The sequence below is a fragment of the Mytilus edulis genome, chromosome 6 (assembly GCF_963676685.1).
Source record: "Mytilus edulis chromosome 6, xbMytEdul2.2, whole genome shotgun sequence".
In the NCBI taxonomy this organism is placed as follows: domain Eukaryota; kingdom Metazoa; phylum Mollusca; class Bivalvia; order Mytilida; family Mytilidae; genus Mytilus; species Mytilus edulis.
In genome coordinates, this window is record NC_092349.1 from 26,482,552 (window position 1) to 26,503,480 (window position 20,929).

At 32.4% G+C, this 20,929-nt stretch overlaps 1 protein-coding gene across 1 annotated transcript in view; it reads left to right on the top strand.

Annotated features, from left to right (window-relative positions):
* LOC139526317 (NGFI-A-binding protein 1-like) overlaps positions 1-20,705 on the top strand; it is a 79,108-nt gene extending 58,403 nt beyond the window's left edge. Inside the window, exons 7-10 of the mRNA XM_071321449.1 lie at positions 10,839-11,150; positions 18,949-18,983; positions 19,733-19,844; positions 20,623-20,705. Coding sequence (XP_071177550.1) covers positions 10,839-11,150; positions 18,949-18,983; positions 19,733-19,844; positions 20,623-20,705 — 542 coding nt within the window. The remainder of the gene's footprint in view (positions 1-10,838; positions 11,151-18,948; positions 18,984-19,732; positions 19,845-20,622) is intronic.
* The last annotated feature ends 224 nt before the right edge of the window (positions 20,706-20,929 follow it).

Here is a 20,929-nt window from a genome sequence, read left to right on the forward strand (position 1 = left end):
CTGCCCGTTCACTTATTTTGTAAACGCTCTGGAAAAATGTTAATTTTGAGGATGCTGAAATATTTGCATGTAACGATGTTGTTCCTGAAAACCCTGATCAATTAGTCAATCTGGTTATTATTTATTAATTTATTAACATTTATATGAGCGAGTAATCAAGAGAGGATTATTTTATTAAACAATTTTCCCAGGTTCAAAGTAATGGTTATTATCCTCTGTAATTACCAGGGTCACTTTTACTTCCCTTTTTATGTAGAAGTACATGCATTAAAAATGATTCGTTCCAAGCCGTTTTTTAAAATAAAGTTAAATAGCTTTTGTAATTGTTTTGTTAAGACTGATATTCCATTTTTCAACATTTCATTTGAAATAATTCAGTAGAGCTAGCTCGGTGCTTTTCCCATTTTTTAGGGACTTATTTGTCTTTACAATCTCACTGGTTTTAATGTGTTCCTGAAAGTCATTTGTCCTGTCATGCCTGTTGTTTTTTTGAAAATCATCAAAATTAATAATGTTTCAAAATTTTTGAGAATTATTTCTTGAAATGGATTAAAACTCTGGTCGGTTTTGTTTAGTTTTTTGTCGAGCCTGCAACTTTTGTTACAGAAAGCTCGACATAGGGATAGTGATCCGGCGGCGGCGGTGTTAGCTAACTTCTTAAAAGCTTTATATTTTAGAAGGTGGAAGACCTGGATGCTTCATACTTTGTATATAGATGCCTCATGTTACGAAGTTTCCGTCAGTAACATGTCCAATGTCCTTGACCTCATTTTCATGGTTCAGTGACCACTTGAAAAAAAAGTTCAAATTTTTTGTAATGTTGAATTTTCTCTTATTATAAGTAATAAGATAAAATTGAGAAAGGAAATGGTGAATATGTCAAAGCGACAACCACCCGACCATAGAGCAAACAACAGCCGAAGGCAACCAATGGGTCTTCAATGTAGCGAGAATTCCCGCACCCGTAGGTGTCCTTCAGCTGGCCCCTAAAATATGCATAATAGTACAGTGATAATGGACGTCATACTAAACTCCGAATTATACACAAGAAACTAAAATTTAAAATCATACAAGACTAACAAAGGCCAGAGGCTCCTGACTTGGGACATGCGCAAAATTGCGGCGGGGTTAAACATGTTTATGAGATCTCAACCCTCCCCCTATACCTCTAGCCAATGTAGAAAAGTAAAACAATAACAATACGCACATTAAAATTCAGTTCAAGAGAAGTCCGAGTCTGATGTCAAAAGATGTAACAAAAGAAAATAAATAAAATGACAATAATACATAAATAACAACAGACTACTAGCAGTTAACTGACATGCCAGCTCCAGACCTCAATTAAACTGATTGAAAGATTATGTCTTCATCATATGAATATCAGGTACAATCCCTCCCGTTAGGGGTTTAGTATCATACTATCATAAAATATATGAGAAGAACATAACCCGTGTCATGCCAACAACTGTTTTTTTAGAAATAAATGTGTTTAGTTCCGATGCAAAGACCCTATCAGTGAATCAATGTTAAAGCCAAAATATGCAATCTTTAATGACCTGACAACAGTATCGTAACTATATCCCCTTTTAATAAGTCTATTTATAGGTTTTGTTAGTTTCTGAGGAGAATACTGACATTTTTGTGCTTTATAAAGAATATTTCCATAAAATTTTGGATGTGAAATACCTGAACGTATAAGATGTCTGCATGTTGAGTTATATTTACGAATTATTTCCTTATACCGGTGATAAAATTTAGTAAATGTTTTGACCAGTTTGTGATATCGAAAACCCTGGTGTAATAATTTTTCAGTAATACATAAATTTCTCTCGCTAAAATCTAATACATTGTTACATACACGAGCGAATCGTACAAGTTGAGATATATAAACACCATAAGATGGTGACAAGGGAACGTCACCATCTAAAAATGGATAATTAACAATAGGAAATGAAAAATCATCTCTTTTATCATAAATTTTTGTATTAAGCTTCCCGTTTATGATATAGATATCAAGATCGAGGAAAGGGCAGTGGTCATTGTTATCATTAGCTTTATTTAAAGTAAGTTCTACAGGATAAATTTCTTTAGTATACATACTGAAGTCGTCATTATTTAGAGCCAATATATCATCCAAATATCTAAAAGTATTGTTAAATTTTTGTATCAAATGTTGTTTTGATGGGTCTTTGCTAATTTTAGTCATAAATTGTAACTCATAACAATACAAAAACAGGTCCGCAATAAGTGGTGCACAGTTAGTCCCCATTGGAATTCCAATAACTTGACGATATACGGAATCTCCAAAGCGAACAAAAATGTTATCAAGTAAAAATTCAAGTGCATAAATAGTATCAAAGCATGTCCAATTGACATAGTTCTATTGTTTATTGCTACTAAAAAATGATCTAAAAGAGTTTGAACATATGTACTCGCATTCCGACTTTTTAAATGCCCAGTTAATTAGGGATGAGAATTTTTTCTTAATAAGAATATGAGGCAAAGTGGTATATAGGGTAGAAAAATCAAAACTTTGAACAGATTCAAAATCACCAATATATGCATGCAATTTATCAAGTACTTCCAACGAGTTTTTGACACTCCAAAAGTAATTAATTCCACTATTTTCAAATGCCTTATTTGAACAATTTATTATCAGGTTTTTTATTGTACCAAGTGTACTAGTAAGTAAAACAGACAATTTAGTAGTTGAACAATGGCTGGAAGATGAAATAAATCTATATTTGTAAGGTTTTTTGTGCAGCTTCGGAAGCCAGTACATAGTTGGGACTTTCATTGTGTTTGGTTCTGCTTGTAAAGAAGTAGCTAAAAGTTTATGTTTGTTACAGATGTCGTTTTCTGAAAATGAAGTCAGTTGGAATGTTGGTGAATTCGTGATTTCCTTTTGCAGAACCTCTATATAAAATTTACGTCAAACAATAATGATATTATTAGCAGCTTTATCAGCCGGGACAAAAACAAATGACTATATTTGATATATGTGTACCTTGCAAGGTCCTCATGTCTGTCAGACAGTTTTCACTTGACCTCGTCCTCATTTCATGGATCAATGAACAAGGTTAAGTTTTGGTGGTCAAGTCCATATCTCAGATACTATAAGCAATAGGGCTAGTATATTCAGTGTATGGAAGGACTGTAAGGTGTACATGTCCAACTGGCAGGTGTCATCTGACCTTGACCTCATTTTCATGGTTCAGTGGTTATAGTTCAATTTTTGTGTTTTGGTCTGTTTTTCTCATACTATATGCAATAGGTCTACTATATTTGTTGTATGGAACGATTGTAAGGTGTACATGTCGTGCGGGCAGATGTCATGTGACCTTGACCTCATTTTCATGCTTCAGTGGTCAAAGTTAAGTTTTTGAGTTTTGGTCTTTTTATCTAATACTATATGCCATAGGTCAACTATATTTGGTGTATGGAAATATTTTACGATCTTTTTGTCAGTCGCACAGGTTTTATTTGACCGTGACCTCATTTTCACGGTTCATTGCACAGTGTTAAGTTTTTGTGTTTTGGTCTATTTTTCTTAAACTATAAGTAATAGGTCAACTATATATGTTGTATAGAAGCATTGTTAGCTGTACATGTCTGCCTGGCATGGTTCATCTGACCTTGACCTCATTTTCAAGGTTCATTGGTCTATGTTTAGTTATCTTGGTTAATGTTAAGTTTATGTGACAGTTGTTATAAAGCTTAGCTAGTATAGTCTTAGAAGGCGAGACATTTCAGCGTGTGCACTCTTGTTAAAATAACTGATAAATTCGTCTTGTTACAAGATCAACAAAACAGATTTTTGTCATTAATTGTATTCTTGTCTTCAATGTTGGAGAGTGTTTGTTGAATATGCACATATATGTCAGACTTGGGGTAATTGTAATTGTAATCATTAATCAGCTGTAATTGATTACAATGTTTTCAAGTAATCAGTGTAATCATTAATCAGCCAAAAATCTGATTACATGTAATTTAATTTAATCAATTACTTTTCAAAATACCATGTAATCATGATTACTTTTTGATTACATTCTAATTACAATGAAAAAAATCTAAAATTGTGTTTTGGTCATTAAATGAACCTCTTTGTTATTCATATTTGATAAATTTTAAACATACTAAAATTATTTGGTTACTTTAAGCATGTCTACTTCAGTAAAAAATAAACTGTTACAGTATTGAAAAGTCATCATTAGCCTAAGCAGAGACATATAATACAATTATATATCTTTTATCTTGGTAAAAGATATTTTACATACATGTATATTCATCGTTTTATAATGATCTTCATATTAATATTTGATAATAACTGTTATATATTCAAGTAATACTTTTCTTTAACCCTGAATTATAATCTTTTGTGAATTTTTGTGATTTTTGTCAACTTTGAATTGACAGGTAGGAGACTAATTAAGGTTTGTTTTTATTGCAATTACAAATTGAGTATAGCTGTAGGGAAATATATATATGATAAAAAAAAAAATCAGACATGCACATTTATCTAATTAGCACAAACTCAATTAAAAGAAGGACAAATATGTTGTTTAATTTTTTTTTGTATTTGGACTGGACATGTAAAATGCAATGATTTTTAGTACTTACATATTGTTTATAATTTGATTAAACACTTCTATTCAAATTTAACATAGTTTTAACTGGTAACTTTATTTCATCCATACTTAAACTTCCATAAACTGCAACTTGGAATACATATAAATTATGAAAGAGGTCAGAAGACAAACAAAAAACTCTTCATTATGATATATCTTTATTAAATTTAATTCAAATTAATTCAGAGATCATTGGTGATAAAATTTAATGTATATATATGTAGTGAAATTTGGTGTTTATTTAAATAAATGAAGTTTAATTTGAAGTTATCATTTTATAATTGAACCAATGAAAATACTTTCTCAAAATGCTATAGTGTTATTGAACGTTTATTCATTCACATCATTCAAAATGTTTTGTTTTTAAATTCATTATAATCAGATGTAATCATGATTACTTTGCCAATGTAATCATTAATTTAATCAGATACTTTCAGAAATGATGTAATCATTAATTTAATTTAATTTAATCGTACAAATGACAAAGTAATTGTAATTTAATCAATTACATTGAAAGTAATCGGACCCATCTCTGATACATGTAGACTAAGGTGAGCAACACAGGCTCTTTAGAGCTTCTAGTTTTAAAACTTATACTATATATACATGATATAGGTTAAAATCAGCAATATCTTGGACAAGTTCTATAATGGTGGCTGATCTACTTTTTTAGTGGAAGAAGACGTCAAGTCTTCTGAAGACTTAAGGGGCTGACCATTGGCATTGAGTCTCCGTATGCCGCATTCATTTCGTGTATTACAATTTCAAAACAACTTAGATTCCTGACACCGATTTTTACACATGATTAGGCATCTGAATCATTTAATTTGTAAATTATGATAATTTTGTAAAACAATCACTATCGTAAATATGACCCTTTTATTTATGTAAATTATTAGATTTCATCTCATCCACATGAACGTTATTTGATACTTGTAACAGGATGTTTTAACTGTAGATATTTGTATTACGCATGCGTGAATTTGGTATCGGGACAACTCACCCTGTTTACAAGTTCGCCCTTGAAGTTACGAATTTGCAATCCTGCAGACTAGAAGATTTTGTTTTTATATAAATAAAAAGGATATATAAAGTGTTGTCTTTATTCATGGTTTTCCTTTGTCATGTGAATTAGATGCCCTTCGTAACATACATGTGAACCTCCCGTTTAGGAGAAAAAAACTCCCGTGTATGAAATTTTTCAGACGCCATATTTGATCATTTCTTACTACTGTACGGGTGTAATTGACACCTGTGTTAAATTTTACCTGAACATCAAAGAAGATGTATAATTATATGGCTTCACTTGACAGCTTGGGTGTCAAACATACTGGTAATCAACGATGTTTACCTCCGGCTAACTGCCGTTGTGTTATCAAAACGAGGTGTATTGGGAATATTGAAATACTTTTTTGTTACTTCCCTTTGTTTTATCCTGTTTTCAGTTATTTTGCTTTTAAAAATGTAAATTGTAAAAAGACTATAAATGATTAATATTTAAATCAAATAATCATAAAAGGATGTTGATTAAATGAATTTAAATGATTTTGGACAAATAAAAAAATTAAAATTTATAAATTATTTTAGCAATCTAGACCTCCTTTCAAGGATTAAATTGAAGTTTATATTATAATTTTGTTTACAACAAAATGTTATTTCAATTAATTTACGATGTTGCAAATATACAGGTGGAGCTTATTTCTTTCTTATTTGTCTATACATTTACAAATGATAAGGAGATGAAGACATGAACAAAAATATATACAGATAAGATATATAAATATAATGATTCATTTGCTAGCAGTGAACAATCATTTGTCAAAAACAAAACAAAACAAAACAAGAAACAGATTCTTCTTATTATTTTATTTTATTCAAATAGAGAGGCAATAATGGAACTATAAACATTACAATTTGATGGAAATTTGAAGAAAAAACACAATTTCTACATCATTTGGTTACATTTATGACAAAATTTATGTCGATAAAAAAACATGATGTTTTGACCATTCAGTACTTAACCCTTTCCTCCATAATGACGCTTTTTGACGCCACCCCCTTTACTCCATAATGACGCCTTTTGACGCCTGTGTAGTACCTCAGTTGAAACACTTTGACTACAAAGTGTCTGCAGTAGACTCAATAAAATTTGTATCCAATATGAAAAGGAATATCATAGGAATATTCTACTTAAATTTATTTAATGAAATATTTGTTTTTTGCAATGCATTTTAATACTTTAAAGCCTATTTTCAGCATTTTATTGAAAAATTCTATTTTGTGTTCATTTTTTACAGTGGGTTGTGATGATCTTCCAGTTAGGTTACCTTCATTTGGAGTGTTGTTCCCAACCTGTTAAAGGTCTATCTTTGTGCATAATTCAAAATTGGAAATTTCAACAAGCATCTAATATTCTTAATCTGGAAAATAAACCCTGGTCTGCTAGCTTCATGTATATTTTTTCTACCGATTTAATATATAACTAGAATCATGCAAACAGACTTAAGGAAAAGGCATGTAAGTTCATCATACAAATATGACACTTTTTCTAGACAATCCAGATCTTGCAAAATACGTCCTTAAAAATTGTAACCTTTAAAATTGTTGTGCAGTAAAAACCCATATGGGAACTTTCAAAAGTTGGCAGGTATGTAACAAGTCTTACTATTTTTATGCTCCATTTATGGGCAATATGTTTTCTAGTCTGTCCGTCCGTCCTGTTCTGGTTATAAAGTTTATGGTCGAGGTAGTTTTTGATGAAGTTGAAATCCAATCTACTTGAAACTTAGTACACATGTGTTCCTCTTGATATGATCTTCTTAATTACTGCCAAATTAAAGATTTTACCTAATTTTCATAGTCAACTGAACATAGAAAATGATTGTACGGATGGGAAATCCATGTACTTATGACCTTTTCTTGTTTGAAGAAAAAAAATACATTTTAACGATAATGGAACAAAGCAGCCTGGGTAAGTGGGGCTGCTTTTATGGTAATTCAAGTTACCTTTTATTCACCTTCTTCCACTTCAGAGCTATCAGCTCTTTGATTAAAAAGAGTTATGCCCCTTGTAAATATTACAGTTATGGAAAATGGCCTTGCTAGTGTTCTCACATGTACAATTCTTCCCAGATTTTTATAAAACTTGTACTACATGTACTTTAGGTTAATATCAGCAATATTTTGGACAAGTACATGTACTATAATGGTTGACTATAATCATGATAATCATGATAATAGATAGGTAGATAGGTAAATAATTACATATATATCAGATCTACAAAAGAAACAACAATGAAATTCAAACCATCAGGTGACTCCTTAGGCCAAAAAAAATATATGTCTGTCTCCTGCTGCCAAGGCAAAAAAATCAGGGTCGGTAGGTCAGGATTTTTTTTTTTTTTTTTTTTTATTATTATTTTGGCACTCCCTGTCTGATTTGCAGATGGTTATATGTCATGTTTGGTTAGGGTCCCAGGGGTTTATCTGGGTATTTTGGGAAAAAGGACCCTGGCCACTTTTGGGAATTTTTTTACGCGATTTATATAGAAATTGGGGAAAACTACAATAAACCAGAAGTCAGTTTTAGTATGTTTCATACTATAATTTATTAGAATTTTTTTTTTGTGAAAATAAAGAAAAACTACAATACATGATTCATTGTCATTTATAATTTTATTTTTCTGTCCTTTTTGTTTTTAAATGTCTCAAGAAGACGATTTTTCAGATGACTGCTGGTGTTTATTGCTCATCTCATGTTTTTGTAATTGTAGGATGATCCCCTAAAATTACCCCCTTACTACTAAAGTCAGTACTACCAAACGGAAATAACTCACAATATTTGCAGACGTATCCCTCTAAGGATTCATTATAGTAAAACCATTTATATGTCATTTCATACCTCCTTGCACCAAAAAGTCTTCTGTCTGATACATCATATACTTTTAATTTATCATTAAGAGCAGTTTTACTGTCAGTACTACCCAACACAGTCATGACTTTACTACTACTAGGTTTCATTGTTGGTATTTCATTATTTGGTTTACAGATTTCAGCTTGAGTTTGGAATTTACAATTAAGCTTGGTCATGTTGGTCCTTAGGTTGTATCAGTAGTGAATCGGTATTGGTTTGACTTTGATCATCATTTGAAATTAATGAACATCAACAACATCGGTAACATTTTCAATTGATTCAGTCTCAGATAATGCTGCCTCTGACTCATTACATGCAGTTGCGGCATCGTCAATAACAGCTCTTGGTTTGAAAAAAGATAAGATTTTACGGGATTTGTTGCCGTCGGTGTTTTTCAATTTCTTCATATAGTAAATGTATTTACTATTGTGAGACGACATGTTTACAAAAGGAAAGAAGTTAAAAAGTATTTATTTTATTATCAAAATTCGGGGTACACTGATCCGCCGTTCCATCTATAGCTTTGCACCGAAGGAACGGGTTGGTGCCATTGTCACATTGGCATTAATTGGACGAGTTTTACAAATTCAACGATTCGCTAATAAAATTGACCAATTATAGTGATAGGAAATTAACCTCAAATGTTAATAATACCGTGTGATGCCGCAAATAAATAAGTATCTGTTAATTAACCCCATGGTGGTAGCGCAGATAAATGACCAACGAGCGTGTTAACATGTTCTTGACAAACTGAGCCGGTATCTTTTATTCCCTTAAGAACTCAGTAGGCTTATAAATGTGCTAATTTCTTGTTTGATTTCCTATCAGTATAACACATAATAAACATAGTACATGATGCACTTGTCTCGTCGGATTATCAAATCCCGTGGTCAGAATTCTGACCACGGGATTTAGGCCATACCTGTTGTCAGTGTAGCGATAAGTGAATACAACAGGTGTCCAGTTTAAATTCGGGGCTTCTTAAAGCGCACATGTGATAAGGATTTCCCGCTTTTTTTACCTTTAAAGTGAAGAGCGTAGTTTTGGAAAGGTTAAATTGCGGATTTCAATCCGGACTTTTTGACTACGTTTGGGAATTTTTACGCCTGAAATTGGGAAAAATATAGGGGTTTTGCCATTGGGAATGGGTCCGAATACCGGACTCAGTGGAATGCTAGAAAAATCCATGGGTCCTGTACCCTAAAATCGTTTAATCTCTTTACAGAAGCTTTAATTGAATAATCCTCCCAGTGCCGACATTTTTTAAACCTTAATTGTAACACATTTGTGCTGGGAGCAGCCATTTTGATTGTTTGGGTATAGTAAAATACGGATCTGGATCGGACCGGAAACAATTTTTTTTCCGGAATTGAATAAAAAGATCTAGGGTTGGGGGCTTTGAGTCAGGGTGGGTCGGGAAACAGGAAACAGACATAATTTTTTTTTGGGCCTTACAGGAGTTATTGCCCTTCAAATTTTATTTTTGAGTTATTTGTAAATTTTTGCCTTCTATCTTGAAAACTATAATTCATTTTGTAATTATAGATAATTAGATAAGTATAATTTGTAAACAAAAGTTATCAACAATACAAGGCCTGTACAAAAGAATTATATATATATAGAAACTGTTATCCTCAAAAATGATTGGTATATATATAAGAATGCCAATATGACAAACTATTGGCTGACCCCTTATCATGCTTATAAAAGACAATTTTTTACTAACGTTTAAGCTCTTGACATTTATTTTAATTTTGGAATCGATAGTATATATATAGGGAGAAACTAAAGAGATAAAAAAAATATCAGCAATACAAGGTCAACAAGATTTTTAAGCGAATTTAGTCATGCATTAAATTGTAGTGTACAATGTTGGTGAAAGGTCATTTTTCATGTTTCGCATAGCTCCAGTTGAGTGACACAGACTCTTAAGAGCCTCCAGTTCGCCATGGCATTGTCAGACTCTCAGCCTTATGAATATTGAAAATCCCCTTGCTATCTCCCGCCTTTTATCTTAAAAATACTGTTTTGTTCATTCATTGTCTAACATGCATTACATGTCTAATTTGATATATATATACATAATGTAATTCTATTTATTACGTATTATGCACTCTTGGTACAGTTTTTTTTGTTCTGTGTATTGGAATAAAACCAATATTTCAAACACAAAAAATTACTCCTACAATTGATATTTAATGTAGTAACTTTAACAAAACAGCCAATCACAGTTGGAAAAAAAATATGTGTGTGAAAGAGGGAGAGAATATTTCATTCATACCTTTCTTATATTTCAGTGTTGAATACACACAAAGTTAAACTACAAAAGAATTACATGATGTTTGTCCATGGTGTTGACTCCAAAACAGACATAGCTGACCACCTGTATCAGTCTGATGTTTTAAGTACTGAAGAAAAAGAGGAAATTTGTAATTCTTCACTCACTCAACAGGAAAGTAATAGACTTTTATACAACACATTGATTCGCAAAGGTGAAGATGCATACACACACCTTCTTGAAGCTGTAAGACACGGAAAATACCAGGATGTTGCTTCAGAAATGGAGAAGACAGAATTGTCAGATCAAGAAATACAATTTTGTCAAATAGGTAATTATAATAATAGCAGATTCTGAAATTAATATTATACCTAATCAGGGGTTAACAAATTTTGTTACAGCTAACTAGCCCAGGACTTATTGGCAGCAGGACTTTACTAGCCCTGTTGGAAGAACTGCTATATCTAGTCCATCAAAACTGACCTGCTAGCCCTAGTATGCCTTAAAAATCAAGAGTTTGCTGCATAATACCAAGTGGGTGTCCTTTGTTTTGAAGGAGACATTATACACTGTATTTGATATTTTTTGTTGATCTGTTATTTATTCTTTTGGAGCTTAACCTAACTTAGTTGTTCCCACATTTAAAGCAAACTTTTTATTGGCGTGCTTGGGGCAACTAACAGCAATATTCACAGAGCATTGTCTGTTTTTTTCATCAGCAACAGCCAACCTTGCCAGGGGAATCATTGTGTCCCAGTTCTGCCAACTTTTCAGGAAGTGAATGCTTGATTTGTTTGCTAAATTGTAAAGATCAAAGAGAAAAAACAATAAATCAAAGGAAAATGCTGCCAAATAAGCATGAACATGTGTGAGTCTCGCGCTAAAGACTTGACAGCCCTGCTGTCCTGTACATTATTATTTTTTTTACGCGTCTTTTCCTGTCGTATTTAGCATTTTTGGGGGATGAATTTTCAGCCTCGTTACTCCCTTCATCTACCGTTTTTCGTTGAATAACTGACGAAGTTTCTGGGGTTCCCGTACTAAAATATTAAGAAATATTTTGTTGCATGGTTTCGTGCTCAAGAGCTGTGCAACAAGACAGGTCAATACCAATCAATACATCATACCCCCAAATAGTGTTAATTGGAAATCTCGGCACGATAAGCAATGTACAATACCCCAAGCCATGGTATGATAAATCGATATTTACGAGAATTCCAATCAACACATGACACCAGGCCACCCAGACATGCCAGATTTATTTGTTCTATTTTTAAAATATGTACAACAGGACCTGTACAAACCAGTTCAAATTCTTGGAATCCCGGATGACTTAATTGAATCGAAACGGCTAACATAGAATAGTGATAAAGGGATTTTTCACTTTCCATTTTGGAAACGTCAAGAATTTTTTGTCATTAGTCCGTCGGGCATATCGGATTACACATTTTAATTGCCCGAGGCGTAAATGATCTAGTCCCGGGCGTCGGGCTAGTGGATTTTTTAACCCCTGCTGATTTACTTAGATGATTCCAATATATATCATAAATTTTACATAATTATAAAATTATTATGAAAACTGCCCATTTTTTTATACATCAAACTTTCAAAGCATATTGAGTGTATCTATTGAGAGGCGGAATTTAAGGGGAAAGGGGACCAGCCCTACTCCCCCCTTTTGTGAGAAAAAAATTGGTTGATTATTTAGGGAATCACTGAAGCATGACTGGAGTGGGCCCCCCTCTCAGGCAGTCAGTGCCCCCTCCCATTATATTAATCTGCTAAAAAAAAGTATCCAATTCAACTAAAAACAGACACATTTTCATTAATATGTGTTTAACTGTAAGATGAATGATCTAGTGTTGGAAACAAACATATTGCTAAATCAGAAAAGAGAGAGGAACTATTAAAAAACTGGTTTTTGGTTATTGTTAAGCCTGCGACTTCTGTTGCAGAAAGCTTGACATAGGGATAGTGATCCGGCGGCAGCAGCATTAGCTAACTTCTTAAAAGCTTAATATTTCAGAAAGTAGATTACCTGGATCCTTCCTACTTTGCATATAGATGCCTTATGGCAGATTCCAAAAAGAAATAAAAAATTCCGTCAAAAAGAACAAATTAAGAAAAATAATACAAACTGTTATTTGAATGATAATGTGTAAATGTTATATTGAATAAGAATGTTATATAAAGCAAGAAAACCAATTATTGGATATGATTCTTTCCATTAAAAGTAGAAATGATCAAAACAAGATGAAAAATGTGAACTGTTTGACAGAAATTACTTCCCATTTTTTGACACAAGGTTCATGTTTTACATTAACTTTAAGTTGACACTGATATAATGGTTTTTATTAGTGTAGTTTGATTATTCAAACATCCCTGTTTCTAAATCTTTTGCTTTTCTTTTGATAAAACATCTGTGATATATATTTTTTTCAATTTCAAATACCTTACTTCTTAGATGCTTGTCTGTCAATAAATTTTATGATAGCAACAGGTTCATAAAATCTTGCCACATCATTGTAGGTACTTATATAAGCCTGTTAAAATTGTATTTCATAATGTACATTAAACATACACATTTTGGATCTTTCAATTTACTTTATTTAATCAATAGTTTTATCAATTCTGTTGTTAACATAATTTCTGTCAAACTTGACATTTCATGTTAGCAACATTTGGATGTGCTACAAATAAGAGTTATCTGTCCTGGGTTGAAATCTTTTTAAATTTCAGGCAGCAGTATTTTGCAGGAGTTCTTAATATGACTTTCAACTAGGATAAAATCTCCAATGTTGGTTAAAAATGTCAAATATATATATTGTCTGTCAAATTTATTTATGTTAGCAAAATCTTATGTTAGCAACAAGTCCGTCAATATCTTATGTTAGCAACACATTTTAGTCCGTCAAATTTTATGTTAGCAACAATAATGTCTGTGAAATCTTATGTTAGCAACAAAAAAGTCCGTCAAATATTATGTTAGCAACAAAAAAGTCCGTCAAATGTTATGTTAGCAACAAAAAAGTCCGTCAATTTTTATGTTAGCAACAACTTAATTTCTGTCAAATTTTATGTTAGCAGCATTGTTCATGTCTGTCAAACCTTATGTTAGCAACTCAAAGATAATCCTTTTTTAAAGTTATTAAAATTCCTTTTTAGCTCACCTGGCCTAAAAGGCCATGTGAGCTTTTCTCATCACTTGGCGTCCGTCGTCGTCGTCGACGTCGTCGTCGTCGTTAACAATTTTTCAAACATCTTCTTCTCTGAAACTACTGAATGGATTTGAATGAAACTTAGCATGATTGTTCCTTAGAGTATCCTGCACAAAGTGTGTGCTTCGATTTTTGATCCGTCAAAAAACATGGCCGCCGTTACTTAAAATAGAACATAGGGGTCAAATGCAGTTTTTGGCTTATATCTCAAAAACGAAAGCATTTAGAGCAAATCTGACATGGGGTAAAAATGTTCATTAGGTCAAGATCTATCAGCCCTGAAATTTTCAGATGAATCAAACAAACCATTGTTGGGTTGCTGCCACTTAATTGGTAATTTTAAGGAAATTTTGCAGTTTTTGGTCATTATCTTGAATATTATTATAGATAAAGATAAACTGTAAACAGCAAAAATGATCAGCAGAGTAAGATCTACAAATAAGTTAATATGACCAAAATTGTCAATTGACCCCTTAAGGGGTTATTGTCCTTTAATGACAATTTTTCACAATTTGTTCATCATATTTGCTAACTTTAAAAAAATCTTCTCCTCTGAAACTGCTGAGTGGATTTGGATGAAACTTAGCATGATTGTTCCTTAGATTATCCTGCACAAAGTGTGTGCTTCGATTTTTGATCCGTCAAAAAACATGGCCGCCGTTACTTAAAATAGAACATAGGGGTCAAATGCAGTTTTTGGCTTCTATCTCAAAAACGAAAGCATTTAGAGCAAATCTGACATGGGGTAAAAATGTTCATTAGGTCAAGATCTATCAGCCCTGAAATTTTCAGATGAATCAAACAAACCATTGTTGGGTTGCTGCCACTTAATTGGTAATTTTAAGGAAATTTTGCAGTTTTTGGTCATTATCTTGAATATTATTATAGATGAAGAAAAACTGTAAACAGCAAAAATGATCAGCAAAGTAAGATCTACAAATAGGTTAGTTGACCAAAATTGTCAATTGAATCCTTAAGGGGTAAATGTCCTTTAATGACAATTTTTCACAATTTGTTCATCATATTTGCTAACTTTAAAAAATCTTCTCCTCTGAAACTACTGAATGGATTTGGATGAAACTTAGCATGATAGTTCCTTAGATTATCCTGCACAAAGTGTGTGCTTCGATTTTTGATCCGTCAAAAAACATGGCCGCCCTTACTTTAAATAGAACATAGGGGTCAAATGCAGTTTTTGGCTTATATCTTAAAAACGAAAGCATTTAGAGCAAATCTGACTGGGGTAAAAATGTTCATTAGGTCAAGACCTATCAGCCCTGAAATTTTCAGACTAATCAAACAAACCATTGTTGGGTTGCTGCCACTTAATTGGTAATTTTAAGGAAATTTTGCAGTTTTTGGTCATTATCTTGAATATCATTATAGATAAAGATAAACTGTAAACAGCAAAAATGATCAGCAAAATAAGATCTACAAATAGGTTAATATGACCAAAATGTCAATTGACCCCTTAAGGGGTAAATGTCCTTTAATGACAATTTTTCACAATTTGTTCATCATATTTGCTGTTCAATAAGGCATTGTTTACCAGGTGAGCGATTCAGGCTCTTGAGAGCCTCTTGTTTATTGGTGCAGATGTTCAGAAATGTTTTATTCCAATTTGCCTTTCATATAAAATCAAGATATACATGTATCCAAACCTTGATAATACTGAAAATATCAGGATTTTTTGTGTTGCTAACATAAAAATTTTCCGTCAAAATGTCTGTCAATTTTGTTATGATAGCAACATTTTTTTAAGGTGTTCTTTATGTAAAAAATATAATGCGAATATATCTATTTTTTGTCAAAAAGTGTTTACTTATATCAGTATAACATGTATTCCAAAACAGAACTTCATTTAAGTTGATTTTGTTAAATATTTTTTTGGAACTTTTCAACTTTCTTATTTGGAATCTGCCTTATGTTACTAATTTTCCGTATGTCATATGTCCAATGTCCTTGACCTCATTTTCATTGTTCAGTGACTACTGGGAAAAAAAGCTAAGAATTTTAGTATTCTTAATTTCTCTCTTAATATGAGTAATAGTTTAACTATATTTGGTACATGTATGTGCGTTCCTTGCAAGGTCCTCATGCCCGTCAGACAGTTTTCACTTGACCTCGACCTCATTTCATGGATCAGTGAACAAGGTTAAGTTTTCGTGGTCAAGTCCATTTCTCTGATACTATAAGCAATAGGTCTACTATATTTGGTGTATGGAATGATTGTAAGGTGTACATGTCCAACTGGCAGGTGTCATCTGACCTTGACCTCATTTTCATGGTTCAGTGGTTAAAGTTAAGTTTTTGTGTTTTGGTCTGTGTTTCCAACACTGTATACAATAGGTCAACTATATCATGTATATTTGGTGTATGAACATATTTTACCATGTACATGTCAGTTTGGCATGTTTTATTTGACCTCAACCTCATTTTTACGTTTCATTGCTCAATGTTAAGTTTTTTTTTCTGCTGTTTTTCTTGTACTTTACGCAATAGGTCAACTATATATGGTGTATGGAATGATTGTAAGGTGTATATGTCTGTCTGGAAATTAGCATCTGACCATAACCTGATTTTCCTGGTTCATTGGTCAATCTTAAGTTTTCCTGGTTAAGTTTTTTTCTTAGATTATGCACATGATGCAATAGGTCAACTATTTTTAAAGCATGTAATGATTGTAAGGTGTACATGTCTGTCTAGCAGGGTAAATCTGACCTTGACTTCATTTTCATGGTTCATTGATCAATGTTTTTCTTGTTAAGTTTGTTTCTTAGATAATATGTGTGATAGGTCAACTATATTTAAAGCATATATATTTGGTGTATGGAATGATTACAAGGTGTACATGTATTTCCAGTTTGGTTTATCTGACCTTGAGCTCATTTCCTTGGATCTTATTAAGTTTATGTGATAGTTATAGTTGAGCTTTATATTTAGCACTATAAACATTAAGTTAATGGTTAGTCAAGAAGGAGAGTCATTGCATTCTGTGCACTCTTGTATTTAAACATTTCTGGAAAGTCCGTTTAAAATCAAGGACAAATAATTATATTGAATTTGAAAGGACAAGTTATGTTTTATACCCCCACTTTAAAAAAAAAGTGGGGGTATACTGTTTTACCTCTGTCTGTCCGTCTGTCTGTCTGTCCCTCCATCCATCCGTCAGTCTGTCCGTCCGTCCCATGAACATATTTCGTCACATCTTTCTAAGGAACTACATTACAAGGATTTCTGAAATTTGGTTTCAAGTTTGATATGAGTCAGCTATACCGTGTTATGTGTTTTCAGATTCATCACTCAACAACTTCCTGTTTACCTTATACTTTTAGCGGGGCGGGGGTATCATTGGTGAGCAGTAGCTCACAGATTCACTTGGTTTTTTTTACAAGAAAATAAGGCCTGTGACCCCCTTATTTTATTTGATATTTTGAAGGTATTTTGAAAAGCAATCACCTCATTGAATTAAAAAAAATTCTATTGTTTGTTGTTTCCTCAATGAAAGAATTAAGTTGCCCCAATATAACACTTTTAAAATAACTGTGATTTCGTAAATTTCAATGTATTTTAACAAAAAATATGGTTCCAAACTTCCAGTTTTTATACTAAATTTTGAAAGTTCATTGACAAAGAAGTCTTAGGCCACGGTTTTTTAATTTGATGGTTTACAGATTTTCCCCATGAAAAAGTCGGGTCGGTCGGTCGGGAAAAAAAAAGAAAAAAAATCATCTTTGAAGACAGAAAAATATGCAAAATCAATATATATTTCACCTTTCTAACAATATGTTTGTTATGCTATTTTATCATCATTTCTTAAATTTTAGTTCGATGAAATATTATTGCTCAAATGTTATAAACATCGCATGACATTGTCTAATAAATTACAGTAAAAAAAGGGGGGTGCACGGACAAAGACGAAATTAAATCGTCATATCAGAAACAAGAAAAATAAATTCGCGTAGCTCTTTATCAATTCCAGAAAACTTGGTGAATAATGATCTTCAAGCACGAAAACTGATAAAGAAAAAAATGTAAAAACGTCGTACGAAAATAACTTTCAACACACGTGTTAAAAACCTAATAGACTCGTCCACTGGAAAACGAAATTATCGGGTTAATCTGTTGTCTCGCATTCCCGTTTTTTATCCAAATGGACGATAATTTTTTTATTATCTATGAAACAAGAAAATTCCAAATGATTTGTTAATATTCAGTACTTCAACTTGATGCCTTTTAATACCCTGTCCACATTTGGACAAGTCCATTTCTATGAGATGATGATCTTACGGACTGATGACAAATAAGGGAAACGAACTTATTGTGTAATTGGTTTTAAAAACAAGTTTCGTTCCGCAATATTATTTGCGCAAACGACATTTCAAGGTCAGTTATAATTGATTTGTCTATTTTTAGAAACGTAAACTGGAAGTTTTATTTTTTCACAACAGAAAGTGTTATCAATTTTGTTAGTGGTTAATGCATTTCATTTCATAAAAAAAAATTATTTAATTATTTTTCAGGGATAATGCATTTGTTAGGGTCGGCGGGAATAAAAAAGCATGAAAAGTCAATTTTATTTTTATTCTGGAAATCGGAAAAATCGGGTCGGCGGATCCGTAAACCAACAAATTAAAAATCCTGGCCTTACAGAAGAAAAATAAAAATCTATTGGCCAATAGTCTACCTTATCTGCTAATAGTAATTTATTAATTCTTTAAACACTTTTGTCAGTTGTGTTTAATTTGTTAAATATTCAATTTTGTAAAATTATTGATAAAAAAATGACAAATATTGTTTCTTCTTTACCTTTATCCATGTTTATGACAAAATTATGTTGTACAAATTGTTGGGTTTCAGTTATAGAAATATTTAGACTATGAAACATCTTGGCAATTTGTCTTGTTTCAGGAATGAAGAAACTCAAAGACAGACATGAGAAAAAGGTAACCATATATAATATTATAGTAAAGTTCACTGAACTTCTGGCAAGACTGAAAGATGTACATTTTTTTTCAAATTGATGTTTATATTGTCTTATAGCAGTTTTACTCTTAGTGTGATTATCTACAGCCATATTTAGTCCCCTACTGACGAAGTCGAAGGGAGCTTTAGATTTGCACTCCAACCGTCTGTCTGTCTGTCTGTCCATCCGTCCGTCCGTCAAATCAGTTTTTGCTAAGTTTACATGTATTAGTTTGTGATTAGGTCAGTTTAAGGGGAACCGCAAGTGGAAGGTCAATGATATTTGGTATGCAGTTGTATAAGCATTGGCATATCTCATTGCCATGGAGATCATTTGGCCCAACCCCTCAGTCATGGTCTATTGACTTTGAAACTTTTACTTATAAAAAGAAGATGTGGTGTGATTGCCCATGAGACAACTCTTCATATTTAGAGACCAAATGACACAGAGATTAACAACTATAGGTCACCGTATGGCCTTCAACAATGAACAAAGCCCATACCATTTAGTCAGCTAAAGAAGGCCCCAAAATGACAATTCAAACGAGAAAACTAACAGCCTAATTTAAGTACAAAAAATGAATGAAAAACAAATATGTAACACAAACGACAACCACTGAATAGTTTACATGTATTAGTTTGTCATTAGGTTATTTCAAAGAAAACCAGTAGTGGTAGGCCAATGTTAATTGGTATACAGTTGAATAAGCATTCACACATCTCATTTCAGATGAGAATATGTGCCCCGCCCCTCATACATGGTCTGTTGACTTTGAAACTTTTGCTTAGTTTACAGGTATTAGTTGATGAACCGCTTAATACTGTTAAGTCAATGATATTTGGTATGCAAATTTATTGGCATTTTCAAGTCTTATATTTCCATGGAGATTAAAAAGCCCCACCATTTCATCATGGTTCATGGACTTGGAAACTTTTACATAGTTTACAAGTTAATGTTTGTGTTTAAGTTTGTTTTAAGGGAATGACTTATGATAAGTCGATGGTATTTGGTATGTAGTTGTATCAGTATTTGCACTTTTCATTTCTATGGAGATTGTTAAGCCATGTACCTTCAGTCATGGTTCATTAACTTTGAATGTTTGCATAACTTCAATGAAAACATATTGCTATGTTAATTTCAACATTTGCATTATCAAAATTACAAATAGACGAGAAAACTATCCGCCAGAAACTAAATGACATAAAAATATAGGTCGCCATACAGCCTTCAACAATGAGCAAAATCCATACCTCAAAGTAAGCTATTAGCGGCACTGGAATGACAAATATGAAACAATTCTAACAAGACAACTACCAGCCTGATTTATGTATGAAATATGATACACAGCAATCAATTACAATCAGTGAAATACGGGCTCCTGACTTGGGGCATGAACATACATAATGTGACAAGGTTAAACATGTGTACCAGTGTCAAACCCTCCCCTAACTTGGGACAGTGTGATGTAACAGTACAGCAAAAGAACAAACAATAAAAATCAGTTAAAAGGGTTTATCTTCGTATTTCTATTAACTCATCAGATCAATACAAAACACAAAAGACAACAAGTTCAAATCTGAGAGAACCATGTTCATAGTTTGTTGTTTTTATATTTTTAGATATTCTGATGGATCACGATGAAGTTATTCCTAAACATATACTTGGTAAGTTTATTGATGTAGAACATTGGAACGTCACTTAATCCTATAACAAGGCATCTTAAGTACATATAACTGGAAAATACATATGTTTAGATTAATAAGGGCTCGTATCGAGGATACATGCGCTTTATACTTTTAACTTTGTCTGTCCATCTATAAAAATGTGCAGGCGGTGTAGGTTTTCTAGTTTGTATTTATGGATTCCTTTTATACTGCTTGTATTTTGACTAAAAGGTAGAATCTAAATTATTTGCATGTTACAGTT